This window comes from Delphinapterus leucas, chromosome 1, assembly GCF_059928025.1.
Source record: "Delphinapterus leucas isolate spDelLeu-1000000601 "Yukka" chromosome 1, BTC_Dleu_Yukka2, whole genome shotgun sequence".
NCBI classification, from domain to species: Eukaryota; Metazoa; Chordata; class Mammalia; order Artiodactyla; family Monodontidae; genus Delphinapterus; species Delphinapterus leucas.
The window spans coordinates 22,739,156-22,763,818 of NC_143129.1; the positions used below are offsets into that span (position 1 = coordinate 22,739,156).

The following is a 24,663-nucleotide window of genomic DNA, read 5'->3' on the forward strand; positions in this document are numbered from 1 at the left end:
CGGAATATGGTGTGTCAAGGACATAACAGACGCACCCCAACCTGGTGAAAGTTATTCCCCTGATTTTGGGGCATACCTGCAGTATTCCCCGAGTACATGCAGGTAAACACCACACTGGTGTTGTAGAAAGGTTCCATCTCTCTACCTTAGTTTGCTGCTTTTTAAATTCTGGTTATGCATGTGTGTATATATCACTATGGTGCCCTGGGAGTTCTATTTGCTTTCACCCTAACATATTTAAGAAGTACTGGCTTATTCAAAGAGCTCTTGTTTAAAGGGGACTTAGTAAATGCTTTTTAAGAAGCGTAGGAGAGCCATTGGCTTGTAACTAAATCAAGGCATTTGTCCTGTGCCATCTACACAACCGCCAGTGAGAAAAGAGAGTGGAGAAAGCTTCAGAAAGCACCTGAATTTTGACCCCTGCCACTAAGTCTTCTGAAGCCTTCAAAAGATAATAGACAGAGAGCTGTAAGACAGAGCTGAAGCTTCCCCAAAGAGGAGAAACTCTTTTTTTTTTTTTTTTTTGCCTTAAGAATTTTCCTTCCATTTTCAAAAATGACAGTGCCTCTTCCTTTGCTGGGGTGTCAAGTAACTTGGGACCAGTTGGACTCACTCTTTGGATGTCCTGGCTGCTATGATTTAGTCAGTTTTCTCTCCCAGTGGCCCTAAGAGCAGAGGAAAATTTTGTACACGTTATACACCAAAGTCATGAGATTGAAACTAAAGGGTAGGGCTTGCTCTCAGATAATTAAATAAAAATAAGATACACTCAAACATTTCAAAGTACTTAGCTGTGGTCTAGTTTTGCCGTGGAGATTCTTACTTTAAAGACTGTTTTTTCTCCTCTCACAAGTGGTGTCCCGACCTTGAACAGAAAGCTGCTTAGCACCCAAATAAACATGAATTCTTAAAACAAGCATAACACCTGTGGCTCCATTCCAGAACTCGGTCATGCCACAGTTCATCTGGATTCCTATAATTCCTGTATGTTCCCATATCTTAATTGCCCATAGCTGTGTTGCCAGTACAAACAGGATGGAGGAAGAGTCCACACCCTTAATGAATACATCTACTAACCCTAAGAAAGCACCATCTTTTGAAACTCTAGTATTCTTTTTAAGGTACTGAATGACCATCTACTGAAATGCTAATAAAGATATCTGATAACTAAAAATTCCTTTCAAGCAATTCTTACTCCCTACCATCTTTCTAGCTGGGGTTCAGGACTGGCATTCAGCATAAAGAACATTACTGATTTTCAGACTCTGCCCTCTGCAATGTTATTTAAGAAATGAACACTCGGGTTCACCAAATCAGACATCAGATCCATCTCAGCATATTTGAAAAGAGGAGTCAAATGAAATAAGTACATATTGGATCGGGGTATATTGTAAAATTTGCACACAAAAAAGCCTCAGGGTGTAAAACATAAGATAATGACATCTGTAAAACAGGCTGTGTGGAAAAGACCCGAGACTTCTCATTTATTATGCATTCAAAACACATAGAAAATATGATTCGAGTACAAAGGTTAAAAAGAGAGAGAGAATGTGTGGGGGGGGCAGTTGGGAGGGGGAGAGAGAATGAGAATGAATGAGAATCATTCACAGTTGGGATGTATTAATAAAAGTATAAGTTCCACAATTAGGAAGGTGATAGTTCTACTGTTTTCTGCCTTGAGAATTATGTTCAGATTTAAGGGTCTGATTTTAAAATTGGAGCAAAGAGGAGACCATCCACCAAGGTAAAAGGCTCTCACGAATAATAAGAAAAGGAAATAGGAAAGTTTGCTTAGAAAAGAAAAGAGATGGGGGCAGGGAGACATGAGATTTGGCTTCACAATTTCTGAGTAGGGTCAGGTGGAAAGGGGCTAAATCATCTTATGTGGCAGGACCAGACCCAGTGGGCAGACCTTGTAGGTAAGCAGATCTCAGCCCAAGATAGGGAAGAACTCTGTACAGTCGGAGCTGTCAGAGACTGCAGTAGGTCATCTGCCTAAGTTTGAGTTCTCCGTCACTGAAGGAGTTCTGGGAGAGACTGTCTTGTCTTGTCTTGTAGAGAAAACTGCAGTAAGAGGAATTCGATACCAGTAACATTGAGGCGCCGAGCAAACCCTTTATGTGTTCTCATTTCTAAGTGCAATGAAGAGTTTCAGAGAGAATGAACGTTAGCTGTATTTGCTTTCCTTTTCAAACTAGATAATCCAGACCATCTCTTCCGCTTCACCTTTACTCACTCCCAAGTCATGAATTTAATACATTAGCAATAGTAGCCTGTCCCACTTGGTGAAGTTGGTAAATAGCTTTGCAATCCTAGCAGGGTGTGCCCTGTTGCTTATTCGCTGAGCTCCAGGGCAGAGCAGGAAAGCAGCACAGTGCCTCAAAGTAATTAGGCGATTGCCTGACAAAGAAGTTAGGCCACAAGCAAGAAGCTTACAGACAGCATAGAGACGAGCTCCCGGTACAAGACACGCAATAACCATTATGTGCCTCACTGCTATAATTTTAGAGAGCTTAGAGAAAGATTTTCAGGCTAATAAGGAGCCGCTACACCCATTAAGGCATGTCAGACAGTCCACACCAATCGTCATGGAGCTGCAGGGAACATGCAGTAGTTTCTGGAAAGGGGAATGTTGAAATTTGTCTGTTCTGGGCTGAGAAGGCTCTCTGCAGCGGTGAGCGAGAATGTCCGAGAGGGTACATTTCCATCTTTATTTTGGCAATGTTTGGTGTAAGTCTGGCAAGATTTTACTAGTTTCTCAATCTGTAGAAAGAGATTAAAAATAAAGGGTGCTTCTCATCCATTAAGAGATTAAGGGCGAGATCCTACATTTCCAAGTTTAACTTGTTAGTGGAATCGATGCATATTGCCTTCTTTCTGTTGACCTTGTTGGGAGCCATTGCTGGGTTCTAGAATAGCTGTGTGGATAAATATGTCATGAGGTCATTGGCCTCTTTAAAGGCCATTAGTGGACCAAAATCATGGTGATTTTGCCCCTTCCCCCTTTTTTTTAACATGTAAAAAAAAGTTATTTATTTTATTTATTTATTTTTGGCTGTGTTGGGTCTTTGTTGCTGCGTGCGGGCTTTCTCTAGTTGTGGCGAGCAGGGGCTACTCTTCCTCGTGGTGCGCGGGCTTCTCATTGTGGTGGCTTCTCTTGTTGTGGAGCACAGGCTCTAGGTGTGCAGGCTTCAGTAGTTGTGGCTCATGGGCTCAGTAGTTGTGGCTCGAAGGCTCAGTAGTTGTGGCTCGTGGGCTCTAGAGCGCAGGCTCAGCAGTTGTGGTGCACAGGCTTAGTTGCTCCGTGGCATGTGGGATCTTCCCGGATCAGGGCTTGAACCCATGTCCCCTGCATTGACAGGCGGATCCTTAACCACTGCACCACAAGGGGAGCGCCCCTCCCCCCTTTTTTTTAGAGAAAAAGAAGCACAGATTGAAGAGAAGTAAGAAAAGAGAGAAAGAAAATGGAGAAAAGGAAGGAGAGAAAATAAGGAGAGAGAGAGGAAAAAAAAAACCAAGAGAGTTGTATGTGCTTTAAAGAATGAGACAATAGCAGAGAAGAGTGGCTTCAATCACCTACGCCAACCAAGAGGACAGCCTTCCACTGTGACGTCATTCCAAAGGAATATGTCCCATTCGTGGTCCACCTGCCCGCAAAAGTGAGTCCACGTGCCCCCTCCATACACAGTCCTGAGCACAATGAGAAACAGAAGAATCAAAACAAAATAGGTGTCTCCACGTAAGTGGGGTTTTTATGAAGGTGATGGAAACTTTGGAGTAGACACTAGAAACACCGTGTCTGTCATAGCTCAAGAAAACCAACCACTGTGGGCCAGCATCACTGATTTTACATTTTTGTTTTTTGGTTTTGTGTAAGAAGGGGCCAAAACGGTCCTGCTGACAGTGTGCACAGACTCAAATAGCAGTTCGATGAAGGCCAAGTCACATAAGCTGATGCTGACACAGTGGCTCCCAACTGCCAGCAGCACGTTAGGTCTGTCCCCTGCTCGGAGGCACCCACTTTCCATCACAGACGCTCCGGTGCTGGGTTACATTTAATAGGAGGGATGGCCAGGGAGAACATCAGAGACCATTGGTGATGCACTGTTTATTCCTCAGTCACTTTGTGTTAAATTGCTGTGACTTGAATGTCAGCAGTGTTTGGGATGTGGTAGTGAAATCAAATCTATCTCCCGTGTGCCAAGACAAATTTGAGAAAACCCCCAAACACAATTGTCTTGGTTTCTCGCTGGCTGTGTCCGCACACATACAAATAGCAGCTCGTTTCTTGCCCTCCAGTCGTGTCGCGGGGTTGCTTTCTTGCTGCTCTGTGAGGAATGTCTAATGAACCCCAAACTACTTCCCTCAAAGCCGGGGATGTCAGGAATGAGGGGCCACTACACCCGTTAAGCACTGTCAAAAGTCCACGCCAATTACTACAGAGCTGTAGGGAAAGTGCGGTCATTTCTGGAAAGGGGAATGAAGAGTTTGTTCTGTTTGTTTGAGGAGCTTGGGGATGAGAGCCAGTGGATGCTACTGAGGATAGAGGCACCAGGCACATCTTGTATGGGCGTCCAAATGATCCTGGGCAGTCCTAGTATTAGCAAAGTGCCTCTTGCGGGGAACTTCCACATGAACAAGCCCCAGATCTCCAAACCAGAGCCATTCTTTTAAGGAGTATCAGTGAAAATACTGGGCCTTGCATTAAAGTTTCTGGAGCTTTACTGCAAGGTCTAACAGATCTCTAGTTATGCAGGAGCTACTTCTTTGTGCCCGTTTTTGCAACAGTGCTCCAGTGAGGGTGTTTGTCTTTCTGCCTTGGGTGGGATTCATGTCTTCGACTCAGGGAACTCTTTTGCACGGAGGGCAGGATATTGTGGTGAAAAGCCAGGGCTTTTGATGACAGGCCAGCTTCACCTTGCCCTTAGCCAGGACTTATTTCACTCTCCTTGCTCTTGATTTCTGAATCTGTGAAATGGGGATTAAAAACACCTTCTTAGCAGACATGAAGCATATAAAACTATTAGAAAATGGGAGGCGATTGTGAAGTAAATTCTGAGGCTGCAGTGAGACCAGGCCATTCTTTTTTAGGGAGGGGATGGTGGGATAGACATATTTTATTCGTCCCTAACCAGTTCATAACACTGAAGCAAAGGGAAGCCTGGCCAAGTTCATTATGGTTAGACATTGTCTAGGGCAGATGTTATCAAATCTGGATGTAAAACAGAATCACCTGGATTCACACGGTAGGTCTGGGATAGGCAGGTAATAAGCATATTCATAAGCCCCCCATGTGACTCTAAAGCAGGTGGTGAGGGACAGTCATCTAATGTAAAATTTAGGGGAGAAAAAATACTTTTTGGAGGCTCCATCCGTGGAGAATATCAAAATGAGAATGATGAAATGGCAGAGCTGCAAGTGAGCTGGGTGGCCATCTAGCTCAACCTGCTACCAGATTCAGGATAGACGATCGAAGCCTTGCCTCCCTAAAGGCTGAGCTCTGGATATCCTTGGGGTATTTCTTTCAGGCTCCAAATCTACACTTTCTGTCAGAGCTCCTCACATATCGGTGATGTTGTAAGACCTTTCTTTGGTTTTTGTTCAGAGTCATTTATAAACTGTCCCAGGACACTTAGCTACTTCTGTCCCTTCTCTTCTAATTAAGTTAGGTGGTAAGAGAGTGTTCTCTCTCGGTGGGACATTCAAGGAAGGCCCAAGAACCAGTTAGCATCTCTGTTGCAGGATGGAAAGGGGGATAGGAAGGGACGTTTTTGAGGGGAAATTTGTGCGAGACCCAGTGCTTGAATGTTCTGTCTGCTCGCTTGTGTGAACTGACAGCCTGAGTCAATACATATGAGATAGGAAATTATTTACTTCCTTATATAGAGGAAGAAACAGGTTCAGAAAAGCCCACTGATGTCCCTGTTGCCCCATAGCTACGACTTTTTGATTTGGGGTTAAAATTCAAATGGCCTTAAAGGTCCCACTGCATTCGGATCCTATAACTGTATGTGGCTGTGGAAGGACTAGCTACTTTCTCCCACTGGGCTGCCTCTGAATATGCTGCCAGCCTCAGCTCAAACAGCCGCCCCCATGCCCTGCCCGGAGATGTTCAGGTGTGGGTGTCTGATGCTGGCTGTCCTGGGCGCGAGGGGCAGGGGGCTGAGTGCCAATCCCGGGGAGGCCTGGAGGTGACGGGAGGGTGGCCCAGCACATGAGTGAGGCCTCATGCCCCTGCACGTGCTCCGTTGTCCCATCAGACTTCACGTTACGAAGCGTAAATTCAAAGGTGAAATGATTAAGGGTCTCAAGATGGTGACCACAGAGCATCAAACTCCAGTGTGAGGCTTTTCTGAGCTTGGGACCCGGTACCACCACCCTGGTCACATGCCCATGAAGCCATCCCTGGGCCATGGGGAACCAAAGAACTCTAAGTGAAGATTCCTGACCGCAGGGTGCTAACACAAGGAGAAGATGATTTACAAATGGGCTAATCAATAATTTGGAAGAGGGCTTCCCTGGTGGCGCAGTGGTTGAGAGTCCGCCTGCCGATGCAGGGGACACGGGTTCGTGCCCCGGTCCGGGAAGATCCCACATGCCGCGGAGCAGCTGGGCCCGTGAGCCATGGCCGCTGAGCCTGCGCGTCCGGAGCCTGTGCTCCGCAACGGGAGAGGCCACAGCAGTGAGACGCCCGCGCACCGCAAAAAAAAAAAAAAAACTAGGATAGCGTGGGCAAGTTAGCAAAGGTCAAGCACAAGTCCCCGACTACCTGGCAATGGGGTAGGAACTGGATCGGAATTCCAGAGGCCTTTAGAGACATGTCCCATTCCAAAGGGGGAAATGAGTTCTTGGAGAAGGTGGAGAAAAAAGCTACATCCCTCCAAGGCTGGATGGGTGGATTAGGGCTGCCCAAGCCATTAACTACCTACCCAGCCACTCCGAGCCCAGGAAACGAGCCTCAGCATCCAGGCTGGGTGTAGAGGGGCCGCGTTGAGCTCTTTGCACCAGGCGTCCAAAAGCCTTTATGAGGTAAGGGCAGGGTCACAGGCTAGGCCCCAGCACTTTGCTGTGATTTTTAGTTTTTCCCCCAAATGTAAGGATATTTGGCAAGTTGCTCAAGTTCCTCAGCCAGGCATGGGACTGGTGACCCGTAGCAGAGGGCAGCCAGGGACAGCTGGGGCTGACCCTTAGCAGTGGTAGTCAGTTCTTTAGTTACCAGTCTTTATCCAGTGAGCTCCCATTCTCGGGTGCTGGAGCAGGGGTGTGAGAAAAGCTGCCGTGTCCTGCTGGCCCGGTCCCTTCACTGTGGTCACAAGACCAAAGCCGACGTGCTGCTGGAGAATGCTCAGCTGCCATTTCACCTCCTGTGTTAACTGCTTCGACTTATAAAGCAAGAACCAAAACTGTGGCTTTGTATTATCAGGCAGTTGAAGCAGCCAAAATGGTTATAATGGCCAGAGGGGAGGAGGGCTGTTTGCCAGGGTATAGGGAGCAGAGCAGAACAACCTACTTAACTATCAAGCAATTCCTGTAAATATTTGCAAACACCCCTTCAAAGCTCGAAAGCCTAGGACAGGATCATTGGATGATTTGCTTAGAAGAAGGAGAAACAAAATTGACCTCCTGGTCCAAAGCGGCCATAAAAAGAAAGTGTGTTTATGGGCAGAGGACCAGAAAGGGAAAAAAATTGTTCAAAGTTTAATAAACACAAAAGAGAATAAAAATAAATCTCAAGAGCACTTATTTACAAACTTGATGGAGGGATAAGGTTGGGGTTGGCGGGTGTGAATGATGGGTGTCTGTGGAAGTAACACAGGCCTGAAGGGGGTTCCAGTAAGAGGGAGAAAACCAATGAGATGTTTACTCTTGCTAATGACAGGAAATGCACTGAAGCAGCTTTGCGCTTTCAGGATGCTCTTTCAAAGCATGTTTGAAGCTCCTGCTGTCTAATGCGGAGGCCATGCGAACTTGAATGCAGCCACTAGGGCTGTAGAAGGTTCTGGCCAAACTGGAGAGTGTGTGAAGCCAGGAGGCCTGGCCCCAGCCCTCCCCAGGCCTCTCTACCTGGGCCCCCAGACTGTTTTCAGCTGAGCTGATCAGGATGGGACAAGCCTGTCCAATCACCTGGGCTGGGCACGTTCCAGCGGAGGGAAAGGTCAGTTTGTCCTTGCAGCTACCTTTGCAAATTGCTAAGCTAGGGGGCTCCCCAAACCTTTCTGGCCGGGTGAATGTTTTTGTCTTGTCCGCCTGAAACTGTCCACCGAGTATTTCACGGTAGTGATGCAGAGGGCCATCCCCGTGTCCGCATGAATACCTTCTTTTCTCTGGAACGTGGGGTGCTTTAGATTTGGGGGTTTTTGTTTGCGTGCTTGTTTGTTTTTGTTTCTGAGGCTTCTGAGCTACAAAGCTTCAATTCACACAGTCCTTTGTGAAGCAGTCATCGAGCAGGGCATGGTTTGAAATTCACCACTTCCCCATGAGCTGCTTTCCAGCAGCCACAGGACATGGGAAAGGGATGGAGAAAAGCCTCTATGAGGGAAAAAAGTTCAGAGCTCTTAAGATGAGGAAATGTTGGTGTGTTCCTAGCATTTTTTTTTTTTTCAGTGTAATTGTCAGGGCATGGATTTCCCAGGAAATCACAAAAGGTATTTATTTCTATTTTAACATCAGCAGCATGGTTCACTTGTTTAATAAGAAGCTAGTCTTGCCAATAGCCAGATGCCTGAGTCTTTCAAGCCTCCTGTTGATGACCAACTTCGTAAACAGTGGGTATTTGGTGAACTCCACGTGTGCAGAGCCCTGTCCTAGGTAGACGGGGAAAAAGAAAGACCTGGAAAATATGGTTAGTCCTCAAGATTCTTGAGATTTCATGGGGAAACAAAATAAGCAAACATAATAATGAAGTAATAAAAACATTTGTAAGAAACCATAAAAAAATGAATGATTATGTTGCAATGAAGTGACATAATTGAGGAAGGGGTAGAAAATCATGGAGCCACCAGAGTTGGATGGAACATTCCAGAATAATGAAAGTAAGTTTGCAGGAGATTTTGGAAGAGTATTGTAGAAATATACCTATTCTACGTATACTGTAGGAATGTACCTGTAACAGGTGGCCTGCCCAGTGTAGGTGCTTAATAAATCGGTGTTGTATATGAAGTATGGGGATAGAATTTGGACTTGCTTTGGTTTGGGGGTAACCTCAAGTTGCATACTCAAAGGCAATGACAGGTTACTACAAAATAACAGCAAAATTCTAGCAGCCCATGAACTTGAAATTGCTGTGGGCTTTCTGCATCTCTATCTTTTGTGACTCAGAACAGAAGGCATTTGGGTTGATTTTCTTCCTCTTCATTAGCTAGGATTCCCTCCCACCAATGGACATTTATGCTGAATAAAGAATTTTAAGACTGGCCTGGTATAGCCAGTATCTGTGTATTTTTATTCAAATGTCCTCACCCTAACTTGTCTAGAGGGTGTATTTGGTCCTATGTGTGTGAAAGACCAAATTATCAAAGCCAAAAAAGATGCAGTCCATGAAGCTGGAGAGAGCAGAGTGTTTGAGTGCCAAAATTTCAAGGAAAAAAAATACATGGGCAAACTGCTTGCCATTAGGAGCTCTTTTCCTGGCACAACTGATGAGGGTGTACGCAAGCCCGACGGCTCTCTCCAGGCATCCACTGTCATGAACTTGTTCCAATTTATAACCATCTAGGGTTTTCCACCACTCTGTCAGCTTTCAAAGGAGAGGGTTAACTTTATAGCCTCAAATGGAGTTGGAAGTGGTTTGTTAATCCCTATTAATAGGCTGCTTCTGTAACCAAATGCAGATGGTTTTTTTTTTTTTTTCTGGTTCAATTGTTAACGATATTAAATTGGCCATTGGAAACGAAATCATTCTGTAGATATTTCCCGTATGGTTTCTTAAGACTATCTCATGCTGTGTGGTCTTTTGTGAGAGAACCATGGATTTTTATCATTTTGAATGATTGCCCTAACTTTTTACAGATGCCATCCCGCCCACTTTCTACAGACCCTACTTCAGGATTGTCCGATTTGACGTCTCCGCCATGGAGAAGAATGCTTCCAATTTGGTGAAGGCAGAGTTCAGAGTCTTTCGTTTACAGAACCCGAAAGCCAGAGTGCCTGAACAACGGATCGAACTGTATCAGGTAACTTTTGTTTGGGTTGTTTGAATGTACAATCAGTTTGAAGTCTTAGGATAAAGGACTTCCTACAGACTGAGATTTTCTGAACTGAGATACGCCGTTTTCTACACGCATAATCATGACATAGACCCTCATTTATTATTCCTCTCACAGTGACACTTCATTCCTCACTTGCTCAGGAAGGCAGAACATTTAGAGTGAATGGGGGAAGCTCTGGGCATGAATGGCTAGAGTGCCCACCCTCGGGAGGGCTCAAGTCCAGAAGTCCACCCCCTACTCTGTAAAGTCAGATGATGTAGGACCAGTCCCACCCCAAGGAGGGAAGTCAGCTACCTTTCTTTTCTCATTTGATGGCCATCCCTTTCTCCTTTTCTTCCCTCGTCACTTCCTTCCTGTTGTCTCTCTCTCCATCTTTTTCACTCTCTTTTCTTCCTCTCTTTGCTACCTCCTGTCTCTTCACTAACCTCATCCTGCCTCCTCTTCCTCTCTGATTCTACCCGCACTTTCTAGTCCATCTCACACCAGATGCACATCCTCTGTTCACCACTGTCCGCCACGATTTCAGGCAGCCCTGGCATCTCATCTCCCCAAGTACAGGTTGCTAGGCAGTTGTGTCAAAAGATAATGAGGATGATATGATGATGGTGGTGATGAGACGATGATGACGATGACGGTGGTGGTGATGATACCAAGTTACTGAGATGTGAGAGATGTTCTTAACAGCTTATTACTCACGTGGGTTACCGGGCAGTAGCATCAGCATTACCTAGGAGCTGGGAGAAATGCAGAATCTCAGGCCCCAGCCCAGACTTACCAAATCAGAATGCACGGAATGTAGATCAGAATCTAGATTTTTATCAAGATCTTTAGGGGATCTGATACACATGAAAGCACTGCTCTGAAAGCTCTGAGTTGGGCAAGGGAGTCAGATCAGGTCATAGTGAATATGTCATATGAACAGTGTCTGTAGAGGGCAGAGTTGGGAAGATTTCACCAGGGACTTGACGTTTGGGTGGGGCCTCGAGAAGCATCTGTTAAAACAGGATGAGGGATGGTCATTCTTGACAGAAGGAGCCACTTGTACCAAAACAGGGTGTCCTTTGAAGGGGCCTGTCGAGGGTACCAAAGAGATGGTACTCAGTGCCAGGAGGTGAGGAGTGTTGCCCTCCAGGGAAGATATGTAGAGGGAGGCCGAATAAGAACAGACCCGAGAACCCCAATGTTAAGGAGGAGGCATGTGAGACAATATGACTAAAAAGCGTGCTTCCTTGAGGGAATGAAAGGAATGACATCTGCATGTGGAGACCTCTAATTGTCCTGGATTGTAAACATTTGGAAGTTTTGGTAATCTGGATAAGACTTTTCTTTGCATTTATTGGGAAAATGGAAAAATTCCCACACAAATAAGCATTGTACATGGAATCTCTGAGAATGAGTCTGAAGTTGTTAAAACTGTTTTCAAGTACCAGTTTACATGTGTGTTCATGAAAAGTAGTTCTTACTTAGATCCTCAGGGACCTCTCCGTGGAGACCTTAAAATCTTAATGCGCGTTCTAAGAGTATCAGACAGGGTCGGCTTTCTGCGTACCAGCCCCTCTGTTAAGCCCTTTATAAGTATTGCCTCCATTTGTATCCACAGCTTTCCTGTGAAGTTTGCATGATGAAGTATCTTTTTTTTCATTTATTGACATATAACAGACGTATAACATTGTATTAGTTCAAGGTGTACAACCTTGAATAATATTTCGATATATGTATATATTGCAAAATGATCACCACAATAGGTTTAGTTAACATGTACCACTTCACATAGTCACATTTTTTTCCCCTTTGTGGTAAGAACTTTTAAGATTTACTCTCTTATTTCAAATATTTAATACACTATTACAAACTATCGTCACCATATTGTACATTACATCCCCAGAACTTATTCATCTTACAACTGGAAGTTCGTACTTTTAGACCACCTTCACTCATTTCAAATATTCTTTCTTCTACTGGATTCTTTCTCCTTTTTACAGAGAAAGATGCTGAGTCACAGAGAAATTAAGTCACTTGGCCAGGGTCACACAGCCAGGAGGAGGCGGGGCTGGGATCCAGGTCCAGCTCTGATTCTCAAGCACTCACTCTTCACCGCATTTGCTGTTTGTAGCAAATCCTTCCCTACCTCTTTGCCTCAATATCAGCCAGAATAGAAGAAAAATAAGAGAAACTAGGCCGGCCAGAGGGTGGAGTGGTATTAGGAGGGAAAGCAAAGACGGAGTTCTCTGAAAAAGCAGCTTGATCAAAGGTAGCCAGAGATATTGCAAGGTGATTGGAAAAATAAAAACAAAAACATGACTGCCTGTCCTCTTTTTTCTTCTCTTTCAATTAAGTCTCTCGTCCATGCCTCTCTGTGCAGATAGATTGTTCTCTCTGGCCCTGTTTCAATTACGCGACTTCAGTTAATTGAAGGCAAGGTCTGTTAGATTTTGTTGCCTGTAACGTAAGCTGCTAAGTCACCGTTATTCTTTGGCTTCTGACCTTGCTCCGAGGAGTGGCCTCTGATAGCGGGTTACAGATAGCTTGTCTTCCTCCCAGAGGCCATCTCATCCCCGGGAGGGGATCTGTCCCTGGAGGCTGGTAATTTAGAGGACCTCAGTGAGGTCCTCAGTGGCTGTGTACCTTCCCAGAGGTTATTGCAGCACTGGCCACCCCATGACACAAGCAGCAGGCTCTGCTCCAATTAAAGCCCCACAATTGGAAAAGATACAGCCCAAAACAGAAGCTCATTGTATGGAGAACATGACCTTGGGCTTGTTCAGTGACACTGAACACGAGACCCAGGAAGGAGGTAGTTTTAGAGGAAAATAAGGAAGAATAACATCTCCTTATCTATCTGGAGCTCAGCTATGCAGCAATCTAACCTCCTGAAACACAGCCAAAGTCCAGGTAGTAAGTCAGAGAGATCCCTGAGCACCCTCACAGAAGACACAGCGCACACACACACACAGCTGACTCACGGGAAAGGCAGCCTTTGGTCCTCTCTGGGACCACAAGAAATTCGAAGCACTGGATTAGAAGGAGTGCTGGGGGAAGACACTCTGACAGGAGGAGATGACCCTTTAGACTTGAGATGTTTGCCTGTGCACCCCAGTAATGCCAGCCCAGACGATCAAGTCATAGAATGCAGTGCCTGTATGGACAATTTTCCTAAACCTTATCCTGTTTGTGGTTAACCCAGTCTTTATCTCTGTGGCACCCTATCTGGATTCTGACATCTGCTGGTGGCCTTTTTATTTGGAGTCCCATCTTTGGCTTGTTCTTCTCCAACTTGCCACTTGCCTTCCATGCATTTGGAACTCTTTGTGGCCTTCAGTGATAAACTCCCTCTTCAAGTCTCAGGACAGAAATTGACGCTTACAGTAACGGCTTTCAATTATGCAGGTGAGGCTAAATTATATTCAGGTAACTGAACACGTGCCGTAAGGTACTAGAGGCTTTTCTAGGCAAAATTGCTGAAATGTTATTTTGAAAAATAAAATACTCAGTGCTTAAATGGGCAGACCTGTAGCTATGTGGAGAGCTCAACTATTCAGAAGAACAAAGCCTCTGAAGTTTCTAGGTTCCCTTTGACTACTGTATTACTGGCCACAGGGTTGACAATCTACTTCCTAGAGGAAGAGAGATAGGATGACTAGGAATAGGTTTTCAGGGTGTTTAGATGATTGTATGGATAATTTATTAGGATTCCTCAGGGCATCGGTTTTAAGCAGGGGGAGTGTGTGTGTGTGCTCGCGCGCGTGCGCGAGCTCACATGTGGGTGCAGGAGGTGCTTCCCCACCTCTGAATGCCCTGGGGGAGCTTCTACAAGGCCTGTCCACAGTCCCTTTCCTGGAGCTTCTGATTCTCCCTGGAGAGGAAAAGATTTGCCTCTGGACAGACGTGGTTTTGAAAAGCTCTCCTCATGATTCAGATATGATCATTCTCCATTCTCCATTGGGAATCACAGATTTAAGGCATATCCCAAGTTTTGGGGGTCATTCTGTCCCCTATAATGTATATGGGTCCTCTTTCTAGAGTCCGAATCCCAGGCTAGAAAGACCTAAGATAGCATTTCCAGGAGTGAGTTCCGAGTTAGTTTTGTCCAGGGCTGTGGATCTGTTGATTTCTCCCTGCCTGGGAGAGTCAGGATACCCGAGCTTCTGTGGAAATCATGTTTAGTTTGGCAAGGCGACTCTCACTCTTCTCCCCTCTACAGAATCGTCTGTCAGAGCTGTGATGAATGGTGGTAATATAAAACCGCACTGTCCTCCTGCTACCTCTGACTTCTGTTATGTGAGCAGGCTCCGAAGAGCATATACTGTTGTGATCATAGTATGACTTCAGATGTACACCAGTATCAGAGGGAATACGAAAGGGATAAAGCCTTCTGATATGAAGGGAAAGAGGGCAAAAAAGAGGAAAACTGAAAATTTTTCCAAATAGGAGTGACCCTTACCATATTTTTAGAGATTTATGACAAAGGCAGCCTTTATTGAAATATGCTCCGATAAAGCTCCAGTGCTCTGGGAATGCTTTTGAACCTACTAATATTTAGTAGAGCTCTCAGCACATTGGGAAGATGGAATCCATCTTTCTCTGATTAAGTTGTGCTTGTTTTTATGATTAAAATCATGCCCAGAGTTATAGAGGGAAAAAAAATAGGAGAGGGGAATCTTCTTCAATTGAATATCACCAACAAGAGCAAGGGTATCTGCCATCTTGGAGGGGGCTAAGCCCCCAATTTCACAAGCAAAGAAATGAAGCACCAAGAAATTAATAACTTACGTAAGGGTGCCCATGACTTCGTGGCCGTGTGAGACCACCAAAAACTACTTATGTTTAGGGGTGCTGACCTCAGAGGGCCTTGGAAATCCCAGCTATTTCTAGCTTCCTCTCACCAACTTACACCCTTTTCACGCTTATTTCCCAATTCTTTTTTTTTTAATTGAAGTATAGTTGATTTACAATGTTGGGTTAGTTTCTGGTATACAGCAAAGTGATTCAGTTATATATACTTATATATATATATATATATATATATATATATATATACTTTATATATATATACTTTTTCAGACTCTTTTCCCTTATAGCTTATTACAAAATATCAAGTATAGTTCCCTGTGCTATACAGTAGGTGCCTGTTGGTTATCTATTTTATATATAGTAGTGTGTATGTGTTAATCCCAAACTCCTGATTTATTCCTCCCCTGCTGCCTTTCCCCTTTGGTAACCAAAAATTTGTTTTCTCTGTCTGTGGATCTGTTTACTGTTCATTTAAAACTTTACCACCTCTAGGATAATAAAATTTGTACCTTTGTAATGGTTCGATGATCTAGTCACTGTATAACAAACTACCCCTAAATTTCATCGCCTCAAATATCAATTATTTTATTGACTTTTAAGGGTCAGAAGCTTAGGCGAGACTTGGCTGGGCTGTTCTGCTCCATGTGACTTTGACTGGGGTCACTTGATGGTATTCAGGTAGCAGCTGGTCTGGTCTGGAGGATCTGTGATGAGTTTGCTCATAAGCTTGGAGCTTGGATGGGATGACTGAACCCCTCCTCCTCTCTAAATCGTTTCAGGATGTATCCACGCAGTCTTCCCAGAAGAGTAGTCAGGCTTTTTACATGAGGCTCAAGGGGCCAAGTGTCCAAGGCGGAAGCTGCCAATCCGCTTAAAAACAAGGCCCAGAACTAGCAGAGCATCATTTTCACCTTATTGTATAGATCAAATGACCTACAGCCTAGCCCAGATTCAAAGGGAAAGGAAATAGACCCCAACTCTTGATGGGAGGAGTGTCAAAGAAGTCGCAGCCATCTTTAATCTGCCACACTAACCCACTGTATGGCGTCGTAGTTAGCAAACTCCAAGTGGGCACCTCCTAGCGTTGGCACCAGAACTGGTGCCAGCCATCTAGAGATAAATCAGACTCAGACTCTGCCTTCCAGTTGCTCAGGGTCTGGTGGAGGAACAGACGTGTAAATGGTGTCCCAACGGTACCGTCTTTCCACTAATAGAGATATACCCAAGGGACTCCTAGAACAAAATTTGGAGAATCCAGAGGAATGCCTCAGAACTCATTCCTTCCAGAAAGGGAGCTGTGAGAATTTGAGGGCAGTCTGCCGTCTTGTTTGGACTCCTTGGGTAGACAGGCAGATAATTCCAATACACCGTGTGCCTGACTCAAGAGATTTCTTTGAGCCCAACAATATTTATCGCAGGAATATCTGAATGCATCAGATTGAGATAGGAGCAGGTTTGGTTAATTACTATGCGCAGTATTTTCTTTTATTCACTCGTTCACTAGTCACCCTTAATGAGACAGCCTGGTGTAGTGTTCACTGGTATGGGCGTTGTGATCCAAGTTTTTTTTTTTTTTAATAATTCCAATTCACTTGCTGTTTATTGTAAGGGTGAAATAAAACAGTGTATATAACTGTCGGATGGAGAGTTGGCAGTCAACCTAGGTTAATTCCCTTCCTTCCTCGTCATCTCTTAGATTTTGACTTCTAAGTCTTTGATTCCCCCAAGAGGAAGAGCTCTCTACAGAATTACCTGCCAAAGTCAGTTGCCAGGTTATCATTCGATTAATTTATTAGCTTGAGACCACTAAAAAAAACCATGCAAAATAACTCCCTGGGAGGCAATGCGATATACTGGGTTCATACCTTCTACATCATACATCAGGAGAAAAATGTCACCTTCTCACATGGGGCTGGTGTGAGGCCACAAATGTTGGTGTCAGATCCTGGTAGAATACAGTCTGCTGGTAGTTGCCTATTAATCAGTAGAAGATAAACGTGCTGGGATGAAACAAGCTCTGTGGATTTCCAAGGCACCTTAGATTTCCCGACCATGGCTTTAAGAGGGGCAATGGTGGTGTTTATTTTTGTAGAGGTAGGACGTCCAGCTTCAGTTGAAGTCACCTTTGCCTTAACAAAGGAACTCCCCCCTCTACAGAATACTCTATCAGACTTGTGATGAACAAAAGTAAAATAAAATCTGTCCTCCTGCTTTTTCTGACCTCTTTCTTTAATCCTTGAGATTGATTATTTATTATTTACTTATTTTGGCTGTGCTGTGCAGCCTGCAGGATCTTAGTTCCCCGACCAGGGATCAAACGCGTGCCCCTGCCGTGGAAGTGCGGAGTCCTAACCACTGGACCACCAGGAAATTCCCAATCCTTGGATTTTAATGCCTAGTTGGATTTGCATTTGTACAGTAATGGGTTTGTCAAATGTGATGAAATCTCATCTTTAGAGATCCCTTGCAAGGCTATACAAAACAGCGGCTAAATCCTAAGTCATTTATATCCATTTATCTTTGGCTTCAAGCTGTATAGTCCATATGAAATGACTTTTCAGATTTGAGGGTGAAAGAGTGAATTGATGTTTACGGAGCGAAATAAGTAAACAAAGATTGTAGTGGGGAGGAGCGAATCCCCAGCTACTTTTAATGGACATTGTATCTCATCGCTCCGAAAGATTTTAAACGATGCGCATCCCTAAGGCTTTACAGTGATAATTCAAGGTAGATGGCCTTGGCCTGGGTCTCTGTTGCTGTGCACGGCTTTCTCTAGTTGCAGTGAGCGGGGGCTACTCTTTGTTGAGGTAGGTGGGCTTCTCATTGCAGTGGCTTCTCTTGCGGAGCATGGGCTCTAGGCGCACGGGATTCAGTAGCTGTGGCTCGTGGGCTCAGTAGTTGTGGCTCGCGGGCTCAGTAGTTGTGGCTCGCGGGCTTAGTTGCTCCGCGGCATGTGGGATCTCCCCAGACCAGGGCTCGAACCCGTGTCCCCTGCGGATTCTTAACCACTGCGCCACCAGGGAAGCCCTGGCCTGCTTTTTAAGGGACTCTAAAGCTGCAAAATGAAGGGTGAGGTTCCTGTCACTGCAAGGACCACAGCACTAGTGGGGTTAATGAAAATTAACCTTTTCCTAACCCCAAACACGTGCGCATGCACATGCGTATATGTGCCATTGTACACGCGCACGCGTGCACACACACAGAGTTCAGCTTTCATTTCTCATATTGCCCAAGGGTGTGTAAAATATAAAGAGGTCAGCCAAGAAACCCGACTGTCTGTTCAATTTGACTTGCAAAAAGTGCTACTGAAAAAAAAAATTTATACCGAGCTCCTGTTGTCCAGAATCTTACAACGTACAATCCCCTTAATACTGATCCTAACTCTGGCGCCACGTTGGAGACACACGAGGTATAGTAACCCACTTTAAAAAAAGCCGTGAGGTATAATAAACACTTGTTTGTACAAGGCTATTAATATCTCAGGTTTTTGCAAACTGGTCGAATGACATGCTCGCCTCGTAAGGAGAATTGGATGGTTATCATTTGCATTAGGTTATGACGTTACCCAAAGCCTGTGAGCGCTGTGAGCAGACAGGACCCCAAAAATGGTATGAACAGTAGTCCTTCCCCACTGTATTCAAATAACTGTTAATAATCGTGCAATGGTAACTAATAATTCTCTGTTCTTTTTTTTTTTTTTTTTGCGGTACGCGGGCCTCTCACTGCTGTGACTTCTCCCGTTGCGGAGCACAGGCTCCGGACGCGCAGGCTCAGCGGCCATGGCTTACGGGCCCAGCCGCTCCGCGGCATGTGGGATCTTCCCGGACCCGGGCACGAACCCGCGTCCCCTGCGTCGGCAGGCGGACTCTCAACCACCGCGCCACCAGGGAAGCCCATCTCTGTTCTTTTGCATAGTGTGGCTCAGTAACCGTGTTGAGAATTATTGCTAACCCATGCAGTGCTTACTGTCTGCTGGGCACTATTTTAATTGCGTTATAAAGATTGACTCATTTAATCCTTATAATAACCTTATGAGGTGGTTACTATTACTATCTTCATTTTACAGATGAGGAAACTGAGGCACAGAGAGGTTGAGAAACTTGCCCAGGCCACACGACTTGGAAGAGGCAGAGCCAGGATTCTAACGCAGGCAGTCTGGCCCCAAAGGCCATGCTGTTGGCTGCTTTGCCCTACTGGTAGGAGGAGTCCAGGGTTTGGAGTTGGGCTAGTGTGAGTTCCAGGTGTGGCTTTCCCCCCTGGGGAGTCTAAGGAAGTCACATCACCGAGATGATTTCTGTATCAGTAAAATGTGGATAAAAGCACCTACTTGGCAAGGATTTTGTAAGGCATGGAGAGAAAGCATGGAAACTCCTAGTGCAATATTAGTCCACTCAGCGGTTACTATTATTATGATTATTATTGTTTCCAAAGCACTGACTTTGAACTTTTATCAGAAACAATCTCTTAAATTTACGATCTGCTCCAAATCTCTTAGGAATGAAAACTCACCTTAGCCCCTAGTGCTGCGGGTCTTGGGTTTGCAGTGGCTTCCCAGAACTCAGCTTCAGGACTTCCTTAGATAAGATTTTCAACTCACTCTGCGTGTGGTGGCCTCGTTCAATTGCTGGTGAGTAGCTCTGGGTAGGAACGAAGAGGAACATTGCAGCCAGTCAGCCCTGCGTTCACCTTTCACCTTTTTTATTTAGTAGCTTTCGGGTCTTACAAATCACTCATCTCTCTGAGCCTCAGATTTTCTTCGTCCACTGGAGGTTGACAGTTCTTGTCTAATGAGTTGCTGTGAGGAGAACACAGCTGTAAAGTGTCTGGCACGTTGGCTGAGTCAGGAGTGGATTATTTTCACCAGGGTTTTGCTGGTCATGTAGAACATGGTTTATACTTCCCCTAGAGGGGGTTTGTGATGGTAAAGCTACTCCATGATGATGTCAGTTGTCTCTGCTTGGATGATGTCACTCATCTCTGATTGGATGAGGTGTCATCTGACCCATTTCCGGGGATCAGTGGAGCAGAGCAGGATTATGGGAACAGCCGTGGCGTTAGCGTTCTGGGTCTTTGCTTTATAAAAACTCCAGGGGCAGCTGCGATGAGTTGGGGGCTGTGATGTGTCTTGCTTTTCTTTTTGAAGAAACCATTACAGAGTGACTGACCCCAGTGGGGATGTCTTTTTACCTCATCCCTGGCCCCATAACTACCTCTGCCTGCCTCACCACCACACGACTAGGCTTGATACCTGCTTCCTGGATTGATTTCAGTAGTTCTATTTCCATCTTGTAAATGCCTGTCAACTTTGCTATAACTCCACCAGGGCAAAAGTTGTTCCAAGGGAGGATGTGTGTTTATTTCCTGATAGCAAGAGTAATCAGAATATTTTGGGGGGAACTTTGGGTTCTAGAACTGTGTTCACAGCCTACAAATACATAATTGAGAATTCCTTCAACGGGGACAAATCTGGATTTTTTGAAAGGTACTATTGGCTTTTTAAAACTGCCAAAGTTCTAAATAAGAGGAACATAAAAAGTAATTAAGTTGATTTTCCTATTTAATGGCAGTTTTTAAAAGATGGAACCAAAATCCAACCACTTCTCACATCTCTGCTGCTACTACCCTGGTCCCAGGGGTTCTTGTCTCTTGCTTGGGCTTTTGCAGTGGCCTCATCTCGCTGTTTGCACCTGGCTACCTTCGAGGCTGTTTGCAGCACAGCGGTGAGGGCAATCTCTGCCGAGAGGTTGGTCTGATCCAAATCCCCTGGTCAGAGCCCTGTCGTGGCTTCTTACCTCACTCCGCGTAGGAGCTAAAGGCCTTCTTGTGCCTTAGGCTTTCCCTGGCCTATGGCTCACTCGCCCCCGCCAGCCGTGACTTCCCCCACTCAGGGGGCTCCCCCATCCTGGCCTCTTTGCTGTTCCTCAGACACCCTGGGCTCACCCCCTCCTAAAGCCTGTGGCTGCTGTTCCCTCTGCCTGCAGTGCTCTGTGGCATTTTCCAGAAGGCTCCCTCTGTTCATTCCTTCAAATCTTTCCTCGAATGTCACCTGCCCAGATACCTTCCTAGCCAACCTGTCTGACATCTCAGGGTCCCTCTTCCCAACACTTCCCGTCCCTGTTCTCCACATTTCTCCTCCATACTCTTGTCACATGCTATACTTGATCTTCTCCACCTTCATCTTGTTTATGGTCTTGTCTCCACCTCTAGAGATAATCTCCCTGAACAGCACCTGGTGCATAAATGATGTTCAATAAATGTCTTTGAATACATTGAAGAAACATTTCAAAATAAGATTTAAGTACAAGGAATGTATATATTTATAACTGCATCACTTTGTCGTACACCTGCAACTAACACATTATAAATCAACTAGACCCCAATAAAAATTTTTTAAAAAAGAGTTAAGTACAAGGAACATTGTGGAAATAAGCGTGTAACATCATCAGGGGACTCTTGAGAAACATCAATTATTTGGATTTGGAAATTCTGCTAGATTTGTTTTAAAGATACCTCTGTAGCTATTAATGAAGAAAGAAATGTTGATAGCTACCCATTTTCTGTTACTTATTCAGAGCTACTTCTGGTTAAGTGAATAATAACCATGTAGGAAAAATACATACATATATATAAAATACAGTAATGAAACTGATACTCTTGGGTAACCCATAAACACAGTAGGAAAACCATGCTCTTTATTTTTTTAGATTCATTACTTTAGATGTATGGCACATGCCTCTTTCCTTGCCTGTGCGGATGTGACTTGTGTCTGGTTGAATCGTTTACTCTGCTGTGTGATTTATATCTGATGCTCTTGTGAATGAGGTCGAGCTGCAGCATCACAGAGACTTCCGTTTACACAAAGGACTCCTTCATCCCTCAGACCTGTAGAGATGCATTTGCTTGTTTATGCACATGTGCAGTCAGCACAAAGGCCCGTGTGTGGAGAATGAAAAAAGTGAAGGAAAAAATAGGGAATTATGAGGTGTTTTCATCACAGAGGAGAGGCTTTCCTGTGTGTGTGTGTGTGTGTGTGTGTGTGTGTGTGTGTGTGTGTGTAGCTTGCTGGTGTCATTTCCATAAAGGTCATTAAAGACCTCTGTATGCCGTACTTTTACTGCACATGGATCTGTGTAATACAGAAACATACCAATGTACATAACGTTGTACTGTAACGAGAATGAGTTAATATCGGGACATAATAATGTAGATATCTCAGCTCCAAAGAGACTATTTTCAATGTGAGTCTTTCTTTTGAAGCTGATGTGTATTCCATAAGTGTGTGCTATGCAGGCTCTTGTGAAGCCCTTGTGAAGTATGCATTCCTTACGACCTCTTAGAGGGATGCAGTCATAAAGGAGCCACAGGACGTGGTAATGGGAGAAGTAGGATAAGAGCTGGGTCTGTTAGGCCACTTTCCGAAGGATAATCATGCAGTGTGTCAGTTTGTTAGACACGCCCAAGGTGACCCAGCGTTGTTCCAGGAGGCTGCAATTAAACAGGGACAAAGGGCTATGTTTATGCCTCAGTGGAAGAGAAGCCGTTTACCCAGTTCTGATTCTAAGACCCCACTTCCTAGTACTTGGAAATTCTACTTTCTTGCTTTTTCTCATCATTTTCATTCCCACAACAAAATATGTTAAGTAGAAAGGGTAAACTACGTATAAAATTTTTTACATTGTCAGGTGATTCTTTGTCATCATAGATAGATAGATAGATACAGATATGGATATATAGATATAGATGTCTGTCTGTTTATCTGTGAAGTCTCTGTGAGGTGAATGTCCATGTGTACGTGTACAATTCTGAGACGTCGTTTCTATCACTATAAATGACTGATTGTTCAGGGACTTGTATGTCACTTGATCATATATTTCTTTCTAATGAAGTCTGTTAGTCAATAAGAATTTACCAAGGATGGACTGTGTAAACTACAGTGGAAAAAACTCTGTGGTAGAATAAAAAGGAGTGTTTTTTGCTTTGAAGAACTTCCCCGTCAGATCAAGCATCAGAACATACACAACCCACAGTAATGCATGAACACCTACTGTTACAGGTTGAATTGTGTCCCTTCAAAAAAGATATGTGGATGTCCTGACCTTCAGCATCCCGTAACGTGACCTTATTTGGAAACAGGCTCGTTGCAGATGTAATTAGTTAAATTAACATGAGGTTACACCGGAGTAGGGTAGGCCTCTAATCCTATATGGTCAGGGTCCTAAGAAGACAGGCATGTGCACATGCAAAGATGCTCAACACCCCTAATTATTAGAGAAATGCAAATCAGAACTACAGTGAGTTATCACCTCACAGCAGTCAGAATGGCCATGATCAAGATGTCTACAAATAACAAATGCTGGAGAGGGTGTAGAGAAAAGGGAACCCTCTTGCACTGTTGGTGGGAATGTAAATCGGTACAGCCACTATGGAGAACAGTATGGAGGTTCCTTAAAAAACTAAAAATAGAGCTACCATATGATCCTGCAGTCCCACTCCTGGGCATATATGCGGAGAAAACTCTAATTGGAAAAGATACGTGCACCTCAGTGTTCATAGCAGCACTATTTACAATAGCCAAGACACAGAAACAACCTAAGTTAACACTGACAGGTGAATGGATAAAGAAGATGTGGTACATATACACAATGGAATATTACTCAGCCATAAAAAAGAATGAAATAATGCCATTTGCAGCAACATGGATGGACCTAGAGATGATCATACTGAGGAAGTGATGGTTTATGTTTGCCTGACTTCAAAGCCTATGAGCCTTTTCCCTACACTAATGATTTCCAAAGGCACTTGGCAAGCACCATGGGTTCTTCAAAGAAACCTAAGGAACCACAGAGGGTATGGAATGGGTCGGCAAAGATGGGCAGGACTCTGGCTTACACTGGGCCTCACGCCTTATGTACACTAGTGAAGTTCTACTTTGTTCTGCTGTATACAACACAAGACAGTGTGTTGATTAAAGAAAACAAGGCCAACCAGAAAAGAAGTAACTATGGACACAGCACCAGGTTATGGCTTTGGCTCTATACAATTTAATCCTGTTACCATCAAGCTGATGAAGACATTGCATGCACAGCGGTTGATACTATGGCAAGGATAGTTTAGAGGCTGAAGAGCAAACAAGGTTCAGAGAGATTCTAAAATGCTAAAAACCCAGCTCAGATAAGAAGTTCAAAGTTAACGGAGATATATGTGGAATTTGCATTTAGGTTCAAAAATGAATTGCGTCAATATAGACTAGAACAGTAGTTCTCCGAGTGGCCCTTAGACCAGCAGCTTGTGCATCACGTAGGAACATGTTAGAAATGCAAATTCTTGCGCCCCAGCTTCATCCCTATTAAATCAGAAACTCTATAGATGTTTTAATAAGCCCTCCAGATGTGTCTAATGCAGGCTAAAGTTGGAGAACCACTGGTTAGAAAAACCAACCTTCCTTCTCTCTTTGCATTCCTTCATTTCTTTGTCTTTATTCCATGTCCTTCCCAAGAAAGGACTTGGGGTGGAAAATCTGACTTACCGATTTGTGTAAGAACAAAGGTTTTATTTTACAAGAAATTTGGAATCAATGGTGTGATGTGGCTCCTGCCCAAAATAAATAGCTTGCATTAAAAATAGTGACCAGAACAAGGGAAGCATGAGGCTCCCCCCTCCCCAT

The 24,663-nt window shown here is 44.5% G+C and overlaps 1 protein-coding gene across 2 annotated transcripts in view; it reads left to right on the top strand.

Annotated features, from left to right (window-relative positions):
- The window catches only part of TGFB2 (transforming growth factor beta 2), a 91,311-nt gene that overhangs the window by 47,239 nt on the left and 19,409 nt on the right, over positions 1-24,663 (top strand). For both annotated transcript variants that reach the window (XM_022579242.3, XM_022579243.3), the window contains one exon: positions 10,009-10,172. In XM_022579242.3, the coding sequence (XP_022434950.1) occupies positions 10,009-10,172 (164 nt within the window). The remainder of the gene's footprint in view (positions 1-10,008; positions 10,173-24,663) is intronic.